This window comes from Marmota marmota, unplaced genomic scaffold (assembly GCF_001458135.2).
Source record: "Marmota marmota marmota unplaced genomic scaffold, marMar, whole genome shotgun sequence".
Classification (NCBI taxonomy): domain Eukaryota; kingdom Metazoa; phylum Chordata; class Mammalia; order Rodentia; family Sciuridae; genus Marmota; species Marmota marmota.
Window position 1 is genome coordinate 22,596,429 of NW_026000068.1, and position 23,426 is coordinate 22,619,854.

At 34.6% G+C, this 23,426-nt stretch overlaps 1 protein-coding gene across 1 annotated transcript in view; it reads left to right on the plus strand.

The window, feature by feature from the left end:
- Lhx8 (LIM homeobox 8) overlaps nucleotides 1-23,033 on the plus strand; it is a 26,492-nt gene extending 3,459 nt beyond the window's left edge. The window contains exons 5-11 of the mRNA XM_048814202.1: nucleotides 262-423; nucleotides 4,115-4,236; nucleotides 6,617-6,837; nucleotides 7,355-7,458; nucleotides 12,102-12,197; nucleotides 18,376-18,559; nucleotides 22,320-23,033. Of these exons, the coding sequence (XP_048670159.1) occupies nucleotides 262-423; nucleotides 4,115-4,236; nucleotides 6,617-6,837; nucleotides 7,355-7,458; nucleotides 12,102-12,197; nucleotides 18,376-18,559; nucleotides 22,320-22,396 (966 nt within the window). The 3' untranslated portion in view covers nucleotides 22,397-23,033. The remainder of the gene's footprint in view (nucleotides 1-261; nucleotides 424-4,114; nucleotides 4,237-6,616; nucleotides 6,838-7,354; nucleotides 7,459-12,101; nucleotides 12,198-18,375; nucleotides 18,560-22,319) is intronic.
- The last annotated feature ends 393 nt before the right edge of the window (nucleotides 23,034-23,426 follow it).

Consider the following 23,426-nt stretch of genomic DNA (forward strand, 5'->3'; position numbering starts at 1 on the left):
GCCGGAATGGGTGGGAAGTTAGCTGGCCCAAGTGGCCGGCAGGGTTGCATAGCTCCCGGGGTCGTCGAGGTCAGGGGTCAGCAGCCTCAGAGGGTAAGTGGCCAGAGCTGGGACCTGGGAGAGAGAAGTAGAAATGAGACCTCATAGACGGGGGTGGGGGTCGACTGGGGGAAGTGAGGGGAGGCGTTGGGGATTCCCCCGTGGGTAAGTGGGTTGCGAAAGGGTAGGAGGGGTCTAGAACTGCCTGCGCGTTTCCTGCAGGTGAGCCCCGAGGGAGCTGGGGACGAGGACTCGTGCTCCTCCTCGGCCCCGCTGTCCCCTTCGTCCTCGCCCCAGTCCATGGCCTCGGGCTCCGGCTGCCCCCCTGGCAAGTGTGTATGCAACAGCTGCGGCCTGGAGATCGTGGACAAATACCTTCTCAAGGTAGGATGGAGCCGCGGGGTTAGCGTGGAAGCTCGAGGGAAAGAGAAAAGCTCCCTGACCGCCCTTTCCATCCAAGTTCTCAGTAGTGATTGTAGACCTCAGAAAATTAGCCCAGTTTAGGGCGACTCATACAGTGAGTCAAGTGTGATTAAAAAAAAAAAAAAAAAATAGGCTCTTTTCATGTTGCTGAAAAATAGTTTATGCGAGACACATTCTGGTGTAGAAATGCCAGTTCCCTGGGTGAATGTACCATAATCAAACTGATTCGTAGACAGACGTGAAGTTGGGGAAACCCTTGCTCAGTTTGAAAGGATTGCTTTCTCATTTCTTTACCAAGCCCCAAACCATTGCTTTCTTAAACATCTTTGTTTTAACTGATCCCTCCACCCAAGTAACGCCCACGCTCCTGTCTGCTTAGAAGAGTTCCAGGTCAGTACGTGGTAACTGATTTCCCTTTGCAGTGTCTCCTTTGGCGTAAGCCATTGTGAAGTACCTTAAATGATTTTTTTCTGGATATTTTTAATATAGTCTTATATTTATTTACATTTACTTGAAACTTTTCCAAATTAAGAAAGTTTATAGGAGCATTTAAATAAAAAAAAATTTTCAGTACCTTCCTGCTCTTAAGCCCATCCAATGCTGTTGTTATGTCCTCTCCAGTGCTTAAGGAAAAAGATGGAAAATGATGTGAAGTTAGACATGCACATGCACGCACACACAAGAGCCTCCGATGAAGTGTTTCAAGTGGTTTCAGAGTTGACTGTCTTAATTTGTTTTACTTTTCTCTTGAAATATTGTGGGGGAATTTTGGAGTAGAAATTCTGGCAGGCCCAGTTATCCATATCATTGCAGGCTGGATCATGGTCCCAAGTGCCTTAATCCTAATACATTAGGTTTTCAACTTCAATAGCTTTTTAAAACCACTATGTAAAATAATAGTTTCTCTTAAACTGAATTAGCTGCAAACCAGTTCACTTTCTATTCCCTCCCCACAATGTAAGGGGTTCAAAAGGATTAATTATGGAGAGTATGAGTTCAAAAAGTGAGTTAGTGGAACTCTGTAAATTTCTGTCATTGGACAAAGCTGCTTCGTCTGTAAAATGGGAATATTACTCTATACAACCCAGATACAGTACCAAAAAAAGTTTTAAAGGTTTTAAAGTTTTGAAGGAAAGGTTTAAAAATAACTAAGTCTGTCCTACTTGGTGGTTGATCACTATAGTTGGCAAATTAACATGGCTTTCTCTTTAAGTCTGCATTCTTAAAATTCCAATTTCAATGTTGCTAAACCTGAGCCTTTTGATATTTTAAAATCATCTTTTGAACCAAAACCAACTGCTTATTTTCAATGAGCCCTCCCAATAATTAGCAGAATTTTTAAAAGAATTTCTCTGAAATGTGTTTATGAAGACTAACACTTCATAACAGAGAAAATTAGGATGAAGTAACACTAATCACATCCTCTGAAATAGTTTCTAGTGTTTACCTTGTATAAATATATATTTGCATATCTTTGAATTATAGACAATACCTGCCATCTGAGTTAAGCAAAACTTTTTTTTTTTTTTTTTTTTTGTAATGAGACAGGAGTCTGCGCAATAAAATCTTCCACATGAATCTTATTCTTGTAGAATACTTATATATGAGTGTACTGGCACCAAATTAAGTCTGATACTATATGACTGTCTTAAAACTCTGCGTTCTTAACTCTACACCCCACCAACACTTTGATTATTCTTCCAGATAAATTTGAATTCAAACTTGGCATTGGTTAAAAAATAGACCTAGTATAGGAATAGTATTTAAGGGTGTATCTAATAGAAAAACACTCTCTTGTGAGGCAAGTAAAATGGAATTAGAACAGAAAAGTATAAAAGGAGTTAGATATATCTTTGCCCCATTTATTACTTTAGTGTTTTGTGATTTTGGTGGTTTTCTGGCTTGGTCCTACTCCTATGTTTAAGCATTTATGCTGATTGTATCAATACTAGTCATCAGTAAAGGTTTATAGTTTCCAGAATCTTCTTTCTTTGCTTCACTTTACTCCCTGCCCCCCCAAAAAGGAAGATTAAGGGACTTCATTTTTTTGTTGTTTGTTTTTTGAAGTCAATTTTGAGGAAAGATGCCAAATCAGGTATTAGGTTTAGCTTTTGTAGACCATGGCTCAACCCTAAAATCTTGCTTTAAAAAGTACAAAACAAAACAAAACAAAACTTGGATGTGACAGAAATACAGAAGTCCCTGAACAGTGGAATACTAAAAAAATCATCTACCTTTAAACTTTATATTAATTTGCCACATTTTAGGGGGCAAAGAAAAAGGGAACTATATCTTTACCTCCAGGACAATATTCATCGTGGTTAATATTTTAAATTTCAGTTTTCTCTGATTTCCCCCTATTATTGGCTTCTTATTTTCAGTGTTTTCTGTCGTGCATATATAATTCTTTTAAAGAAAAATACTAAAGTATAAAACTTAAAATCTCACAAAAAATGAGCATCTCATTAGTGCTTTGGAAAGAGGTATATCCCTCTAATTAGAAGCCAATAAATCTTTTTACATTAAGTTTCAAAGTACATTTTGTATTTTGTATCACGGAAAAATATGTTGAACAGTAGTTACAATCTGACAATATCACTGGATAGAAAAGTATTATGAAATAGTATAGCAAAAGCCAAACCTCATGGTAATTTACTTTCCTATTTTAGTTATTAGATCCATTTGTGGGGTGCAACTGGTGTTTTTGCATCATTGCTCTTCTTTTACATGAAATTTAATTAAGCATAAATCTACTTGTTGTGTCTGTTTAACAGAGCAAACTTTATGAGCAGCCCAATTCAACTAGCACACATCTTTACTCTTAAAGGCTAAAATTGTGCTTATGGTATTGTGGCAACAGTGTAAAGTGAGAGTAATTATGATTTGTTTTCCTGAATTGGCGATATTTCTTGTTGCTATTTAGAAAGTATAAAAGTGCTGTGTTTTTTGATTGTTTGTTTGTTAAATACCATGTTATATCTTACTACTTGAAGTGTAAATGGAAAATAATTCTGTTTGTTCCCCTGTCACCAAATCATTAAGTAGTCTTACCATTATTTTACTCCTTGGCTTTATTGCCAGGGCTACTGCTTTATTACCCTTTAGAGCTACCTTAGCAATTTCTGGTTTGTAAGGGAAATGGATTGCCTAGTTTCTTTATTAGTGTGAGTATCTTATAAAGCAATTTTCCACTTTCTTTTTTGCTCTCTTTAACAGGTATACAGTTTATAATTGTTTGGACAAAAAATAGGTTGTTAGTCTTGACTTCCTTAAATACCAGGTTTCATGATAGGAAGAACCTAGGAAAAGAAAAACCAAAAAAATCTCTACGTAAGACTTTAACCAAAATGTTTCTGGTGCTCAAAGAGGTGGGATGAGAAGAAAAGAAAAAGAAAGAATGAACCTGAATTCTTTAGAGGAATTTAAAAAAATATAAACACAAATGTGGCATATAGCAGTGTGATTTTCTAGTTGGAGTCTAAAATAGACTCTATCCAGATGCATATTTATATAAATGACATTGTTTGAATGGAAACATCCAGAGCATATGTTAAAATATGATAGGGCCAGTGTTGCCTCACATACGAAACAGTGAATGGGTTCTTCAATGTAGTGTCAGACTGCTTCTCATCTGCCCTGCTTTCCTTCCCAGGTGAATGACTTGTGCTGGCATGTCCGGTGTCTCTCCTGCAGTGTCTGCAGAACCTCCTTAGGAAGACACACCAGCTGTTATATTAAAGACAAAGACATTTTCTGCAAACTCGATTATTTCAGGTACATGGTGAATATTTTTCTTAGTTACAATTCAAGAAATTTTATGCAAACAATTTTATAATGATTTTATAATGATTTCACCTGTTGGACTTTTTCTTGTACAGTTTTATTTATTGAAGCCCCATTTTTTTTCATATGATGGATTTCAAAATATTGGGGTGTAAATTATATTAAAACACAATAAGTATGTTTATATCGCTTTTAGGAATTTAGAATACAAAAGTTAATTCAAAAAAGATTTTCACTCTGGAGAATGAAAGTTTTATGTATTTATTACGAACAGAAGCTTTGCTGTGCATGGGTATAAAGTATAAAATACAAAATGACTTATTGTGACAAAGTTCTTTCTTTGGGGGAAATGATAAGATGACATAAAATCATTTCGGGGGAGAAAACTGAAAAAAAGCTTTGAACAATTTACCATAGAAGGATCCCAGTTATACACCTATAAGATGACAAGAGTTTGGATACTGTGATCAAGTACATTGGCCAGAAGTACATTGGTCAGGATTGTAAGTACACTCCATTGAATTATTCTGCCTAGAAATTCAATTTCTTTGTCTGTTTTTGGATCTTTAGTTTGTGAGATTATATTTTCACAGGATATTAAATGTAACATTTTCACTCTCTGATCTCCTTATAATTGTTTAAATGTAAAGTTTTTTTCTAGGATATAATTCAATTCTTTATGGACAAGCTGTTGGAAATTGAAATGGTTTGTAAGCATGAATTTTGAAATTACTATATTTCTTTTTATTTGCATTTGCAAATGAAGAGGAATGTTCATTGTGAAATTAGTAAATTAATACTATGTAGCAAAGTTTGCAACACTTATTATGTTGTCATACTCCATTTATGGATGTTATATTGTTTATGGAGTGTATGTTATACTGTATACGTTATACTTCATTTCAAAAAGTGATTTCACCTGTAATCCCAGTGGCTCCAGAGCTAAGGCAGGAGGATCTCAAGTTCAAAGCCAGCCTCAGCAAAAGCAAGGCGCTAAGCAACATAGTGAGACCCTGTCTCTAAATAAAATACAAAATAGGGCTGGGGATGTGGCTCAGTGGTTGAGTGCCCCTGAGTTTTAATCTCTGGTACCCTCCCCACAAAAAAAAGTGTTTAGTGATTGATTTGAATAAAATTGCTGGGTGATTTGAAGCACTTCATAATACCCAGAATCATTTATTCTATAAAAATCACAGAATATTATGATCACTCAAAATGTATATTTTTTATTAGGTTTACTCTCCATTTCTTCTACAGTAGAAAAGTTTACCTTTCTCTTTCACGTATGATATGCTGATCTTATTTTTTTATGGTAAATTAAAGCCCTTTGAAATACTTGGTTTTAAAGGTTGAAAATCTTGTTCTTCAGGACTTTTAAATACTTCATATTTTATTATATTCCGAAATTTATTTTTAGGATTCAGTTTTAATATATTTAAAAAAAAAAAAAATAACTGGTAGTTTCTCCAAAGACACATCCAGGAGGCGGCGCATGTACATGCCCTGCTCTAGTGTGATCTGGGTTGCGGGGGCTGTGATGGTGACAGGAGTCATGACAGCATCCAGTCACTCAGCCTGGAAGAAAAAAAGAAATATTTACACCTGTCTCTGGCATTCTGTTAAGACTGATTTGCATCTAATATTTAAATATGTCTCCGAAGTTCTAGATAATATTTCTTCCCTTCTGTGGATAGCAATGCCTTAGCTTTTCCGGGGAAGGATACAATTCCAAGTTTTCTTCTTCACCCACTAGGATGAAGAATTTCTATTCTGTGTATCATTTGATAATTTCTATTTTAAATGTTCTAATGTCTTCTTTATGGTATTTTTATGGCATTTTCTAATCTCAACTTCCCAGTTTAAAATTTGTTTTGCTTTTTGATGCTAGAGATGAAACCCAGGACCTTGTGCATGCTAAGCATATGCTATACTACTGAGCTACACCCCAGTCCTCAACTTGGTTTTAAGAAGTCAATATTTATATCTTGAGTTTGTATACTTTTGCATTTTACTTTTTCTGTCCATTTCCCCTCCCCCCCACCTTGTGTATTTGTATCTTGAGTCTCTAAATAAATTTATAAATGCTTTGATATTTGACCCAGTAAGAAGAATATTAAAATTCATGTTTTGTTTATTTTAAAAGAAAATTCAGTCTTCATTTACAGCAGCCATGAGGTTTTATTTTTAAAAATAGATCTGAATTGTGATCTTAAATCTTGATTTCGTACTATACTGACTTTTAGAAAATAATTTTTATTTTTTTCAAAATGTTTAAATGCCAGTGGAGTATATAATGTGTTTAATATTAGTCTGATAAATATCTCACGAAAGCATTAAAATCTTTACTGTTCTGCCCTTCTCTTTACTGTAGAAGGTATGGAGCTCGCTGCTCTCGATGTGGGAGGCACATCCATTCTACTGACTGGGTCCGAAGAGCCAAGGGAAATGTTTATCACTTGGCATGCTTTGCCTGCTTTTCTTGCAAAAGGCAACTTTCCACGGGAGAGGAGTTTGCATTGGTGGAAGAGAAAGTCCTCTGCAGGGTGCATTATGACTGCATGCTGGATAATTTAAAAAGAGAAGTGGAAAATGGTAAATATGTACTTAAAATACTTTTGAGTCTTTGGGGACAGTGAATACAGGGATAAAAATGATTTTTCCCAAAGTCATCTTAATGCATTATTTTGTGCAAAGTATAATTGTGGTAAAATTCATTAAGCACTCTACTGTTAGTGATGGTCTTCATCTGTTTATTTATAGGGGGAACCATGGTGTATGTATAAGCTTTGTGCCATATTTTCAGGCAGCAGACTTTAGTTAGGGTTCAGGTTTTCTTTTTGAAAACAATTGTTTTGTTTTATTTGCCTTCCAAAGAATGGGCCTTAGATGTGACTTCTAAATTTTTGCACTTTTGACTGAAAACATAAGTCTATAAATGGAATATTGTTTCCACAATATGTTTACAGTGTGTTTTAAAACGTAAGAGATTTTACAATCTAGAAGATATGTACAGTTTCACAATAAGCCAAGAGATACAAGAGAGCTATTACTGCATGATTGGTGGACTGATTTGAGTTACCAATATGTATGGTATATTTTTAAAATGCAGGTAATGGGATTAGTGTGGAAGGTGCCCTCCTCACAGAACAAGATGTCAATCATCCAAAACCAGCAAAAAGAGCTCGCACAAGCTTTACAGCAGATCAACTCCAGGTAGACGTGACAATGAATTTAAGATTTTTGGAGCCCTTCCCTACCAAAAACAAAATTCCAAAACAAAACAAAAAGCAAAGTTCATGATGCCTAAAAACATTCATGTTTTCTCAGAGGTTATCCTATGCTTTTTTTTTGAGAACTTAATGAATGTATGAATATATATTTATTGCCATGAAATGTTTATCAGTATTTCCAACACACTATGTGTATAGTCATACAAGTGCTGTTTCCTTGGAGTCTTTTGGTATCAGCAGCACAGTAGAAACAAAATGTTGATCTGTTCTGATTTCATGATAACATCAGTCTAATCTAGCCATATGTTACTACATGTAATCACAACAGGAGACAAACTATTCTGAGACTCTTAACAGAAAGAGACAGCATGTAGGTCTATGGGACTCTATTGTGTTAGTCTTTTTAAAAAAATTACAATGAGCCTCTTAATGGACAAGATTGTTATATTTTTTGAGTAGGAAAGAATTGAGTATTCCTTGAAGTAAATAGTAACGCTGGTTGACTCCAATCAAGTAGTCCGTTTCTTGTTTTTAAAAGGTGTAGAGGAAGTAATTATATAATTTTATGTTAAAGGTTGGCTGTGCCCCTGAAAAGGATGGGATTATTTTCAGTTTAGTTGTCCTAAATATAATTGTTGTAAATTTGGTTGATCCAAATTGTCAAGAAGATAAATGTTTACTCCTCAGTTTATATTTAAGTCTATACATATGATGATTATTTCTGGCACTTTTTCAGATAAGAAAATCACTTTTTCTAAAAGATTAATGTCGCTGAGGTTATGTGTTTTATGTTAAGGTAATGTAATATTTATTGGGCACCTACCATGTACAACTGGGTACCTTACACATAGCATCCATTTTAGTTCAGACTTTAAAAGACATTTATGCATTTGTTAATGAGTGAAAGTAATATTTTGAAAAATCATATGTAGCATTCTAAGACTTGCTGGTATTGAAGATGGATGCCATATAAAAGTGTTTTAAGAGAGAAGTTTTTATTTTGAGAATGATTACAAACATTCTGAGGGAACTTGGCAGTGGGAATGACTTGAGCATTAAAATCTAGATCCATTCAGAAAAAAGTTCCAAATACATCATTGTTTTGTATTTCTTAGGTATAAAGTACTTGATCAGTAAGTAATAAGTGAAAGATAAGGCAATTAGAAGAAACCTTGCTTACCTCACAGTTTCCATGAGTTAAAATGGAGATCACACAAGTCCTTAGAGACCCAGTTGCTAAAAAGTGTCTGGGTTAAAGCAGAATCTCTAATACAAATATACTGTTTTTTTTTTTTTTAATTTTTAATATTTATTTTTTGGTTTTCAATGTACTATTTTTAAAGTGGACTGTTCCCATGATGAATTGTCTATAATTTGAAAAATTACAAAGGATGATAATTTTAATTTGAAGTAAAAATTTATTTATAATTGTGTGAATTTGAAACCCCTGTGTATAGACATAAAGGGTGTGAAAGCCTTGGTATGACAAGTCCTGTGCCCGGCATCTTATCTGTATTATCTCCTTTAACTCTTATAGTTATTCCTTGATGTAGGTAGCCTCTCCAAAAGATTCAGGAACTCCCCTGAAGACAGACCTCCAGGGGAATGGTAGAAAAGACATCTGAATCCTGCTTCCACAACCTGGTCTTTTTGTTTGGCTTGGCTTCCCAGTAGACCATGAGAGAAAATGTGCCTTAGCAAAACTCCATTTAATGGCAACATCAACAGCTAAAACACAGAGTGGGATTCTGGATCTTATGGGTAGTCTTACAGTTTTAAGTTGTTGCAAATGTGCCTAAAATATTTAAGCCTTGTGTTATAGAAAAATGTGATCTGAATTAAAAGCGATTAACATGTATATTAGAATCATAGGTTTTAAAAAAATGAAAGCATATTGATATGCTTTCAAAGGATGTTCTCATTTACTCAGTATTTAATAGTATTTATCTTATGCTAGGGATGGCTGAGCCAAATGAGATACAATCCTCTAGAGGTTCTTTATAATTTAGAAATATAGGATAGCTGTGGATAAAAAAAAATATATTTACTTTGTCAGAATCTCTGATTGTCAATTGTTTTACCTTTCTTTAAGAAATCTGAATATATTCAAGTATTTTTGCTTGAACTGAGCAAAATAGTAAGATATTATATGTGCACAGTAAGTAAGTCAAGACTGTCCATACAGTGCCTACTTTGCACAGAGAAGAGTTAAAATAGGATGAATAAATAATTTCCTGAAATTCTTTAGAAACTCATGGAGAGAAAAATAGTTTGACTCAAAAAATATGTCTGTAGATAAATATCAGATATTGTCTCTTTATAAAAATGATATTTAAGAAATTCCTACTAATGTTATGATTTTCCTATTATAGTTACAAATATTGGCTCAGTGATTATTACTATTAAACATGCCAAGTTTAGCTCTTACTTTAATTTTCATATAAAATTGGTCAACTGTTACTGTGTTGACTCCTGACATTGCTATAAATCTCTTGGCCTTAAAATAATGTGTCTATAGAGACTTACCCCTAGACCATGTTAGAAGAACTTGAAAAAAAGGAATGGAGTGGGCTTCAGAAGCATCAATGTCTGGAGAATGGTGAAACTAAGTAGAAATTAAAAAGCCCTTTTATTTCTTTTCATGAGACTAAATACTAATATTATTAAAAGGAAGATCAATAAGTATTTCTTAAGAATATTCCAATTCTAAATGATCACTGTTGATTTGTTTTATTCCTATTTTTTAGAGATTATCAGTAATGAGCTTCTTAGCAAACACCCAAATACTTGCTCAGATTTTTCTTTTTGAAAAATTAAAACACAAAGACATGATTAATTTGGTCATTCTGTTTGTTTTTGGGATGGTACATGTCAAACTATAAACACAAATCCTCATTCATATAGGAATATATTAAAGTAACACATTTGGAGTAGGAAAGAAAGAATAAAATGAACTGAGTGAGATTATAAACATTTAGGCCATTTGCCTATATTTTTAAACTAAAAAGTTATGTTTTATTGACAGTGTATAGATTGAGCATAGCTGGATGGGAAGCCAGGAATACTATCATAAGTCTAGAAGAGCCACTAATCAAATCTTTTTTTTTTAAATATTTTTTTTAGTTGTAGATGGACTTAATACCTTTATTTTATTTATTTATTTTATGTGGTTCTGAGAATCGAATCCAGTGCCTCAGATGTGCTAGGCAAGCACTTCAAAACTGAGCCACAACCCCAGCCCCTCAAATCTTAATTGAAAATATAGCTTGTAACCTCAGAAGGTTTCCTGGAACATTAGCCTTTTTCTGCAGACTTTCACCAGATTTTCCTCACTGTAAGTCTCATTCTGTCATGAACTCTCAAGTGCACAGTGTGTGACAGGAAAGGAGTTAACTTGGCTGTAGCCCATGAGGTTATGAAGAGTAAGTCACTGCCCTTGTCCTCAAAGAGCTCACTTTCTGCTATGGACAGTGAACTTGCAGATGAATTATTTAGCTACCCTGTGACAAGTGCAGAGGCAGATGATAGTATTACACAAGGACGATAGTGGAGAACACAGCTGATTTGCCAGTTGGAAAGAGCATAGAGGCGAGCTGTGCTCTATGTGCTTAGGTATTTTGGGCACTCATGCCCCACACTGTAGACGTGCACTACATGTTGGATGCTTCCCTGACTGTTTGCAAGACATCCTTTATGTTTTATAATCCTCCCCTCAGCTGATTGACTTTTAATAATTAAATTCAAATGTCTTACTTTATTCCCATAATGATTCCCTCTTCTGGAATAATCCAGAGTCCTTGGCTTGTGTTTGTATTCTGATATTCCCTACTCTCCTCTACTTTTCTCCCTTTACTTCTTATTTTAGGTCATTATTGGCATGCCTGTATCTTTCAGGAAAATGAAGACCAGGGAAAGTTTTGTTCATATCTCATAGCACTTGACACAGGGATTCCAATCCAAAGACTCCCATCAGAATCACCTGTGAATTGTTTCAATATAGAGATGTTTAGATCCTGATAAATTCTTATTCAGTGGACTGATGATGTCTTTTTTTTTAAGATCTCAAATAGTCTTTTGCATAAAGTGAATGATCCCCAAATGATGGCATCATTACAACCAAGCGGAATTCATCTTTTGAGCTGTTTACTATCTGCAGATGAATGAAAATTATATTACTATAATTATAGATATTATACCTGTTTATATTATAGATATTGTACTTGTTTAGCTCAGTAGAGGTGGAAGATAAATGTGATATGATTTTTATATTTTATTAGAAAGCTGGGAAGTTTAACAGAATGAATAAAATAGTGAGAATTACATACTATTTATGCATTTCATTTATGGGTTCTAAAAATGGAAGTAACAAAAGGTGAGTTTATTTCTAACAGCATAATTGAGAGACCAAATTTTCTGTTGAAGTGGGTTATTTTTTAAAGAGTTCAGCATAACTTTTGCATAGCAATTCACAAAATATGCCTTTTCACTTATACATACTTCCCATATTGATTTTCAAGTTGTAGAGTATAAGTATCACATTTTCTTGTGCATATCTTTTCTGTCATCAAAGTTTAGATTGCTCTGTGTATTTTTAACTATTTGCTACGTACATCTTTTATAAAACAGGTCATGCAAGCACAATTTGCTCAGGACAACAACCCAGATGCACAGACCCTCCAGAAACTGGCAGAGAGGACAGGCTTGAGCAGACGTGTGATACAGGTGATTATGTTAAAGGTCAATCAAGAGATACAAAGATTTCCAATTCCAGATCTTTGAGTGTGCATTGTTCTTTTGTGAAGAAATCTCATAACATTACCTTCCTGTTTTAGGTCTTTTCACACTCTAAATCAATTTTTTAAAACCTGATAAGTAGTCTACCTTGAGTCAGGCTGCCTTTTGCCAAATTACTCTTTGCATGTTTTCATTCAGTGCTCACAGCAGCCCCAAGATCCTCAGGCTAAGAAAGAGAACTGAAATTCCAAGCACAATCTGGTTCTGAATTCAGTGTTTTCTACTTTTTTTTTTGACTGTGTGTGTATGTGTGTGTGTGTGTGTGTGTGTGTAGGTGTATGTATGTTAAGGGTATTAGCGGGCTTTGCTAAAAGATCCAGGAAGAGAGAGTTATATAAACGAAGCTAGGGAGGGATGAATTAGAGCAAACTTATTAGAATGTAGAATTGAGGTTTAGAAATTATGGAAGATGAAATTGTTGTAGTTGCAGAGGCCTATGAATGCAGAGTTCTTTCTTGGACAGAAAAAGGCCATTATTTGTGACTTGAGGAAGAGCTTGTGACAGCATATGAGAAGAATCAGAATCCAGAGAAGACTAGTTAGAAGCAGAAAACTTAGTTGGGATACCCAGCAAAGTAGTGATTTGGGGGATGGGGCCAGGGAGTAGAGTGAGTTAGTGGGCCTAGGATTTGTTGGAGAAACATTTTATTAACTAGAATTTGCTCAAGAAATGTCAGGAGCTGGATGATAGGGATACCAGAAAAAGGACTTGGGGACTGTAGTAGAGAAGCAGAGAGAATCAAAATATCAATAGGTTTGGTACTCAAAACAGAAATAAAGTTAAAAAAAAAAAAACCTGGTTGGCTGTTTGGAGGAAGATGAAGTCCCTTTTAGTTGTGCTAATCATTCAGGGATGGTGGCAGTTGAATATGAAGACAAGTATTTGAAAGGATGAACAGTACTAGAGCAAAGAGATCCTTTGGGTTAGATCCTTTAGAAGGAGGTCATAGAGCGTAAAAAAATGAGCTGGGAGGCACCTGCCTGTAATCCCAGCAGCTTGGGAGGCTGAGGCAGGAGACTCCCAAGTTCAAGGCCAGCCTCAGCAATTTAGCAAAGCCCTAAGAAATTTAGTGAGACCTCATCTCAAAATAAAAAATAAAATGGGCTGGGGATGTGGCTCAGTGGTAAAGCACCCTTTGGTTAAATCCCCAGTACCAAAACAAAACAACAACAACAAAAACCGAAAAGGGTGGGCATTAGGGAGAAAACATGTCAGAGGTACTGCCGTTTGAGTGGGACATAGTAATACTTAGAATCAAGGAGGAAGCCTGGAGAAAAGTGGCTGCTTCAGGAAGGAGGCAACCAACTAACAAAATGGTATAAAAAGAATAGTGAAGTAGAAGGTAAAAAATACTTGAGGTTCAAAAAAGATTAAGGAACTAAAGTAAAATGAAATTTATTTGGGGGTGGTGGATAAATACCTTCATTGTTATTTGTATTTTATTAAGTTGGGAGGTTGATACACAGGTATATATTCTTTGAGAAGCTAAAAATGTTTCACATTAACAAACTGTCTATATAAAGAAGCATACGGGAAAGACCTAAGAACACTGCAGCTTCTCTAAAGATTAATTCCCCAGTGGTTTTAGTTGACTGCAGTATGAGGCTCTCTTAGGAGGTGAGTCCCACATCCTCTGCACATTTCAGATGTTCAGAGTATTGTGTTTATTTTAGTATTGTGTTTGGCTTGTTAGCCAATCTGGAAAGAATGCTGCCTTTAAGAAAAGCTACCAAAGTAATAAAAAAAATCTTAAAATTGCCATAATATTGAAGGCAATAAGGATAGTTAACTGGAGATGGTCAGGAAATGGGAAAGGAACAATTAATACAGAATAGGTATCTTTAAATGTGTATAAAGACTGGTCTGCAAAAGAATATTAAAAAAAAAAACACTGACGTTCACTCATAATGAACTTTTTCATGTGAAAGACTACAAATATGGCATGGCCATCACTGAAGATCATTTCATGTGCCTGGAAATGAAATTTCCTTTGAAGGCAGGTCAGACTCAAAGGTCCAGTGTTGCTTCTAATCTAAGACTTTGCACATTCATAGTAATGAATGCTACAAGAAAGCCAGATTCATGACTGTTAGGTTTAGACTATTTTGGTCAGAAGCACAATAGAATGGAAGGCCTTCTTAGAGCATTTCTTGTTATTTGAAGGACTAAGGATCCCAATCAGACATTTGTCTTGTAATTCTCAGGTATTTAAGTCCCAGTATTATGTGTATGTTAACTTGATCTCAAACGCTAAAACTCACAGAATATAGTTTTGATTTTGGCTTTTTAAATGTAAAGATTGCATGTTGGATATTTTTCATAAGCTGACAAAGGAAAGAGTACTAGCAAGCAAATGTATATATTATTTGTATATATACATATGTATGTGTAATTTAAATATATAGTCCTTCACAGTGTTTTTGAAGAATTAAGTACTGTGACCTCAAATAGTAATTATGTCTTTCCCCCAACCTCCTTCCTAATGTTGGGCACAGCACTTGAGACACATTAAGGAAAAGAGTTTTGATTACTAGATCTCTGTTGTAATATGCAAACTAGGTCATCCAAAGATTAGGTGGAAGCAATGGTCTGACACAAGGAGAGTCTCAACTTCACTAGCTTCAAGTCTGCTTAGTGGGACATTTGTAATAGCAGATTGTCATTGTGCTAAAGTCAGAGAATAAAGATGGATGATTTTCAATACTTTTCATCCAGAGCCAATCATTATTCATATACCCTTTCAGATAAGTTAATTATGAGTTGTATATTTTACAGAAACAGGGTAAAACATTATTGGTGTTTTTTTCAATCAGTGTGACTAGGATTGCCCTTCCAAAAGCTGAGATGCACATAATTTTTATTGCTGAATATATTGAGCATTGGATAATTTATTTTGAGTCTAGTTTTTCATTATCTTAAAATGTTGCCATTTTTAAGCAGGGAGCCAGTGGTGCAAGCCAGTAATCCCAATGAGTCGGGAGGATCTCAAGTTCAAAGCAAGCCTCAGCAATTTAGCAAGTTCTAAAGCAACTCAGACCCTGTCTCTAAATAAAATATAAAAAGCCTGGATATGTGGCTCAGTGGTTAAGCACCACTGGGTTCAATCTCCCCACCCCGCAAAAAGTGTTGCCATAAGCAACACTATATTTTGTTTGTATGTTCAACAGTTTCCTTAGGATAAATTTCTAGAAGTGAGATTGTTGAACAAAAAGATAGGAAGTGAGATTGCTGAATAAAAAGAACATTTTTAGAGTCTTTATGCAAAAATTGCTTTCTAGAAAGTTCATACCATTTTTCTTTCCCAGCCAGTACCTAGATACAGGAGTTTTCACAGGAGTAAGATTATTAAATATATTTGATATATTTTTATATATTTTTATATCAATGGAGGGCTGGGGAATACAGCACAGTTGGTAGAAGGCTTGCCTTGCATGCACAAGGCCCACAAGATTGTGTTCAATCCTCAGCATCTCAAAAAAAAATAAAAATAAAAAGTAAAAAAATAAATGGAATTGAACATGTTTGCTTATTTCATAATTTAAAATTATTTATTTTCAATCTATATTTCTGTGAGTTGTTTCTTCTGTCTTCATCTTACTAATTTTTATTAATCCTGTTTATTGTGTTAAACTTTCATGGTCCATCATTTTCCTTTTCATTTATTTTTTTCCTATGTAGAACTTTATGTCTTTATGTATTTAAATTTCTTAATCTTTTGATAGAGAAGCATAGCACAAAGGCCAAAATTATCTGAAAAGTATGTTATCAATATTGGCTTTTGTTTTCTTAAAAATTCATGGTTTCAATGATTTGTACCTAAACTTTATCTGGATAGTTTCATCTGAGGTAAAGGTTTATCTGTATTTTTCTTTTGAATTTTTAACCAGTTTTCCCTAAATCAGTAAGCCATGCTTTCACAATAATACAAAATATCATCTTTCTCATATACTAAATTGTTGTAGTTGTCTTTTAGTCTGGGCATTCTAAAAGATTCATTTTATGTTAGTTTTTTCTTTTGCATGATGTCTCCATGACCTGTTTTCACCTTATGTAGTTTATGATTTAGAACTCCAAAATTTTAATTGTGTTGTTCAGAGAAATTTTTAACTCTTGTTAGCGATTTGCAAAGCAGGAGGAAATTGCAAGTAGGTGAGAAGAGTCCAAAGGACTTGTATTTGAATTCTGAAAGTGGATAGCACTTTTTTTTTGTTTGAATTAATGTTAGGGTAACTATTCTTCCATTTGTCACACATTCTTCCAAATTTCCAATTTATTTCCAAAGTCTGACAATATTTTTTGTTTCAATGAAAAGATAATAATTTTGTTGTTGTTGTTTGTTGTATATTCCATACAATTTACTAGAGACAAGAAGATATTTTGAAGATATTTCAGGAAGCACAGTGCAAGTTTATGAGGCTGTATGTAGTTCTCTGAAGTGTGTGACTTCTGGAAAAGGCAGGTGGCATCACTTCTCTCCACCCACTTGTCAGGAGGACAGATGTCTTTGGGTGAGACTGGTGACTGCAGTGACATCGACTGTTTGCCTGTGGGCTGACTGGAGAATTTGAGTAGGGTCTCTCTACAGGTATCTCAGGGTCTATACCTCAGAGAGTGTTGGGGATGGCTTCAGTTCTCACTCCTTTTCCTTGGTGCGTGCCAGAGACTTGTCCTGGAAACCTTCCTTGGGTGCTGCCTTTTAGCCACCTGCTCAGAGCTGCTTATACCATTACATTAATAACTTTTACTCTTTTAGTTTTAATCTCGAGTTTATACTTCACCAGCCTTCTATTTTTGATTGCCAGTGGAAGGGTATATCTTTGAAATCAGGCCAACTTTTTCTTATAAATTCTTTGTAGCCCTGATTCCCTTCTTCCTTCAAGTTCTTACCAGCCAACCCAGAACAGACCAGAGATCTTGGCCATTTCTGCCCTGTTCCCCAAAGTTTCCCATCATAATTCTCTTGACATGTTTATCCCTTCCCTTATTTTTTTTCTTATGACAGAATTTTTTGGAATGATGGCAATTTACATATATATGTATATATATAATATACATATGTATATGTACATGTATGTCTATGTGTATATGTGTATATGTATATATATATGTGTGTGTGTGTGTGTGTGTGTGTGTATGGATGTATGTATGTATATTTATTTTGCAGTAGCTGGGGATGGAACCCAAGGTTTCACATAGGCCAGGCAAGTGCTCTACACTGAGCTACATCCCCAACTCTGATATAATAATATTTTAATAGAGCAAAATTCTGTGGTCAAGATTTATTTCATGGCGAGGACTCCAAACAGGCTGATTAATTACTAGTAGCATTATGGATGGTCTAGCCTCCCTTACCCAGACCTGAATGTAAGACCTTGCTTCCCCTGAATTTGCTTCATTTCTGTGATAGAATGGAAAACAGAGTAGTTAGTGCTTTATGTTTTGTGAACACTTTAATCAGTGGATGTGTTTGTATTTAGTTCTATTTAAATATTACTAGCTTTTTCTTATTATACACCTGTCCTTAACACGCTTCCTAGGAAATAGTCTATGTATTCACTAAGAGGAATTGAACTCAGCAGGTTAAAATGTTAACTGGAATAACTGAATCAAGAGGCTTACAGAAAGCTTTAAGTTCTCTGTAGGGATTTGGATCATTTGAACAAGGGTTAGAAATAAGTCCAGCAGGTGTCTAAGAATACATTTAGTAGCATTTTTTTAAGTTCTTTTTAAAAAGACTTTTCCTTTTCTTTTACCTCCAAATGCCAGTAGTTAAACCATGGACACTTTTCTGGACCTTTTCATCCCTTTTTCTACCCATTTTCCTTCTTCTCAATGTCTTTTTTGTCTTTTTTTTTTTTTTAAAGATATTGGTTTAGTACAGAATCAGCTTTTAAAATAAATCACCAGAGAGCTCTTATCTGAGGGGGAAAAATATAACTGTGGTTATCTGGGTTAAAAAGTGTATTTTCTGTCTACAGAACTTTTTTAAAAAGTAGAGTGATGTTGAATTCATTTTTAAACTGGGTGGGTAATGCACTCAGAGTGACCTACCTGACGTGTGACCTTCCGACCTTGACCTACCAACCTTGCTCTTCTCCCCTTAAGGTGTGGTTTCAGAACTGTAGAGCACGCCACAAGAAGCACGTGAGTCCCAATCACTCTTCCTCAGCCCCAGTCACTGCAGTCCCGCCCTCCAGGCTGTCTCCACCCATGTTAGAAGAAATGGCGTATTCTGCCTACGTGCCCCAAGATGGGACGATGCTAACTGCGCTGCATAGTTACATGGATGGTAGGTATCCCAATATCTAACAGGTTTCTCCCAAGCAATCACTAACTGTTGACTTCTAATATTAGATTATCGATACGACTTATATTTGGAAATATTACCTCAGTAGTAGCTGAAAAATATTATAGGGGGTACAGTAGACAGCACAATTGTCCCCCAATTTTTATTTCTGTTATTACATCTTTAGGAGACAGATTTGACACTCACTTTAGCTAAAAGTGCAAATATTAATGATGACTCTTACTGCTTGATTTTTACTGTGTTTTTTTTTTGTTGTTGTTGTTGTTGTTCGTTTGTTTTTATCTGGTAAATATTTAAATAATTTATTTTCCTACAGTCAAAGAAGGTATTCACATTTAGATCTTTAGATTGGGGTTTAAGTTTTGTTAAACTTTTTATTGAGGCAAATGTTGTAGAGAAGTACATGCCTAAGTTTTCAGCTAAATGTATTAAAACAGTGAATATGCCCCATAAATATTACCCAAGTGAAGTAGGAGAATATAATTAGCACCCCAGAAGCCTCCCTCATGTCTCCTCCTAATTATTATTCTTTTTTTCCAAGTAACATAGCTCTGACTTCTAAAACCTTGCCTTAGTTAGTCTTTTTTTGAGCTTTACATAAAGTGAACCATACAGAATGTATTCTTATGTGTCTCACTCTTCAGTTACCTTGTGAGATTCATCTGTGTTGTTGCAAGAGTCAGTGATTTGTTTATCTTATTGTTACAAAGAATTCTACTGTAGGAATCTTAGCACAGTTTATCTGTTTTGTGGTTGATAGACATTTGTGTATCCTCTAGTTTGGGTATTTATGAACATGCTGCTATGGACTTTACTGTACATGCCTTTTGGTGCACATTAATTCTATTTGATATATACCTGGGAGTGGGACAAAGGGTCTTAGGCTATGCAGATGCTCACCTATAGTCAGTTCTTCCACTTTTCTATAGTGGTAGAACCAGTTTGAACTCTGAGCAGCCATACAGAAGAGTTCAAGGTGCTTCACCTCCCCTATAATACTTAGAATGCTATCTATAACTTTCTAATTCTAGCAAATTCGGTGGTGTAGTGCTCATTATTTTAATTTACTTTTCCCTCATGACTTATGAGAGCAAGTATATTTTCTGTTGGGTATCTGTATCTCCTCTTGTGAAAAGCCCACACATGCCTATTGATTTGTTTTTTATAAATTGGTTTTATTCCCTGGTATACTCTGTGTACAATGCTTTGTGATAAATATGTGTTGAAAGTATTTTCTCCTCAGTGGTTTGCCTTTTCCTCTCTTTTAATGGAATGTTTTGTTGAGTACAAGTTCCTAATTTTAATGTAGTTCATTTCATCAGTGTTTTCCTTTATGGACAGTGCTTTTTGGATGACTTAAGAAATTATTCCTATTCAAAGATAATGAAGATATTCATCCTATCATCTAGAAACTTCATCATATCTTTGACATTTAGATTTACCTTGATATTCATTTATACTTAGAAATAATTTTTGCATGTGGTGTCAGATAGGAAGTGAAGCTTTTTTGTTATATTGATGAAATTTCCCCCTCCTCTTCAGAGCCATTTTGTCTTCAATCATGTGTTCATAACTTTTATGTATCAATTTCTGTACACTCTATTCTGTTTCATTGTTCTATTTTGCTTTGTATTAATACCTAGTCACATTAATTGTGCTAGGTCTATAATTCTTATTATCAGATAGTACAAGTCTTTCTTTGTTGTTATTCCAATTTGTTTTGCCTGTTCTTGACCCTTTTTGTTTTCATAAATGTCACCAGCTTGTCAATTTCCATCCTGCAAAGAGGAAACAAGATTTTGAAACAATAATCCAGTAAATATATAGTTCAATTTTAGGAAACTACCATCTTAATGATGTTAATTTCATATCATGAACTTTAATATGTCTGCATATTTAATTCACATTTTAAAATTATTATATTCCAGAGCTTTTTAATAATCTTGCATACCTTTTATTATTACATTTATTTCTCAACATTTCCTATGAAGCAGTTGTAGGAGATATTTCCTGTGTATGTAGAAATCTAGGTTATCAGTTATTTCCTTACACTGTACTTTGAAGATATGACTACATTCTTTTCTGATTTCCATTTTGTCTGTTTCGCCTATGGATAGCCAATTGACCTGACATCATTTATTGTTGGTCAGCTCTTATCATTATCCTGCTCCTTTGCAAGTAAATGGCTTTTCCCCCCCAGATTTTCTCTTCATGTTTGGTTTTTAAAATTTTTGTTTTGTGCCTGAGTATGCTTCTTGAATATGTAGTTTGGTGTTTTTCATTATGAGACACTCTCCGCTTCTTTCTCTTAAAAAATTGTTTTCTGCCCATGGGGAAAAAAAATCAAATTTTACAATCTTTTTACTCCCCATGCTTTAGTCTAGACATTTTCTTCTGACCTATCTTAAAGTTCAGTAATTCTTTCTGTATCTAAGAACCCATAAGACTCATCCATTGGCTTCTTAATTTCAGTTGTCATGTTTTTCATTTTGAGAATTTCCATTTCTATACAGATGCCTCTTTTTTTCACTATCTTCCTTATTTAAATTATTGTTATATTAATTACAATTATGCTAAAGTTCATGTCTGAAAACTCCAGCATCTAGGTCTTTTGTAGGTCTGTCCTGTTTTTGTTGTTTCCTGTTTGTTTTTGGTCAAGTCATGTTTTCTTATTTGCCTTGTTATCTTTTCATTGTGTTTCAGATGTTGGGTCTGAAAAAAACTAAAAAAAAATTTGAGGCTCTAGATGATATCTTTCACCAGAGAGGATGAGCTTTACCTTGGCACAGTGTTGAGGTAGGGGGAGGTAAACTTAGCCCAATCAGTCTTCATGAGGCTGGTATATTTGTTTCACTGCTTCTTGAATTTAGCACTTTGGGATTCCAAATAAAAGCCTAAGTTTGTTTTTGTTTGTTGTTTTCAACAACTTTTTCTCATTAGTGGGTCCTAATGTTTTATTTTTGTATCCTATCATTCAGCCAAAATCTAACTTCTAAATGTTGCTTTTATTTTAAAATTGTCCCTTAGCCTCATATTCTCTCCTTCCTCTCTGGTACTTGACTTTGCAATTTCTCACTACTTTGGTATCTTTCAGATGCTTTCCATCAGATTTTTTAAAATATCGTCCAGCATTTCTAATTGTTCTCAGAGGGAGGTTAGGTTTGAAGCAACACAGCCCTTGCTGAAAGTAGGACTTCATTTTAAGCTTTGATTAAATAAAAAAAAAATCCAAAGCTATACCATTGTTGCCATTTGTTTACACTAGCATTAACTTTGTGTGTGTTCATATGAAAGACGTGATACTGCCTGAGTCAAATGTGTTTTGGTGTATGTTTGGGGAGGAGGTACTAAGGGAACTTGGGAGGTCATCCTGTACAGACTCCTGCATGTTAAAACCAACAACATCTCTGCAGAAAAAGCTGTGTGTTTTTCTAGCTACAGTGTAAAGTGCAGTGAATGGGGTATGGATGGAGTACATTACAGTGGCAAAAGCTTGTGGCCCCAATAAATATTTTAGGGGTAAAATGGATTCTTGTTCAATACAGTACCACTATGCTGAATAAGTTACTGTTCCTGCTGAGGTCTGTGGAATGAGTATAGCTTGGTGCCCTCAGCTGTAATGCATGAAGAAAACACATTGCTTTGAATTGTTTTTGTTTGTTTTTAAATCAGTTTTATTCACGCTTAAAAAAAAGAAAAAAAAAACCTGATCCTCAAATTTCTTTCTATTTCTATTTTGTAGCTCATTCACCAACAACTCTTGGACTCCAGCCTTTGTTACCCCATTCAATGACACAACTGCCAATAAGTCATACCTAATTTCTTTTTTCAGGGATAGAAATGATTAAGGATATAACTTGTCATTTATTATGTATAAAATATCATTGAAAAGATATTAATGTTAATTTTTTTATTTAACACCAAAAGCATTTCCAACATCACTTTGCTGCCCAGGTATGTATCTATAGTTGGCCTGCAAGACACTTTTATTCTTCATTTTTTTTTTTTTTTGTAAAACTTATGTTTACAAGAAGAAAACAAAACAAAACATGTTTTTTTTGTATTGTCTGGAAATAGTTCACTCTAGTGTGTATCTGTTAATTTATTTGTCATCAAAAGAGCACTTTGCCTAAAAGAAAGGACTGACAAATGTGCAAAATGTTTACAATCTTTTGTGAAATTGTAGTTTATCATTAGTTTGTATCTGTAAGTTATTGTTATAAATATTACCTGTATTTTTTTTTTGTTATATACAACTTTATACTTTGAAGCTTGTATCTGTGAATTTGCAACTGAAATTATTTTGCCAGTGTTTTCTGAATGAAGGGAGTAAAGCTTCTGTTGCAGCATGCCAGGCAAACACACTCTGGTGTTTGTGGTTGATGAATTATGGCTGTAAATAACACTATAGTTTAATAAGCCCGCCATTCTAAGTTTATTAAACATTTTCCATTCTTGTGAAACTTTCAACCAATTTGTCCTTTTTTTGTGTGTGTTTTCAGCAATAAGTTGTTTTTAATGTCTTTAAAATCTACTCTTAACTTAAAAAAGTCATTTTGTTTTGAGCTGTGTTGTAAGTGCGTTCTAATAGGAAACTCATTTGTAGATGATTGTACTCATTCAACAAAAGAACACATGAAAACATCTAATTTGGCAAATAGTCTCTTTTAAACTAGGTAATAAACTTTTAATATGAAGAAAAAAAACATTTTTCAAAATGACCTACAGGGTATTCCCAATCCCGAAATGAAATAGAGGCTTTAAGAATATATTTCCCCGGGGACAAAAAAGTAAACTGGAAGTATTTGGAGTTCCTAAACAAGGAGTCTTCACTTTTTCTCCCTAGTGA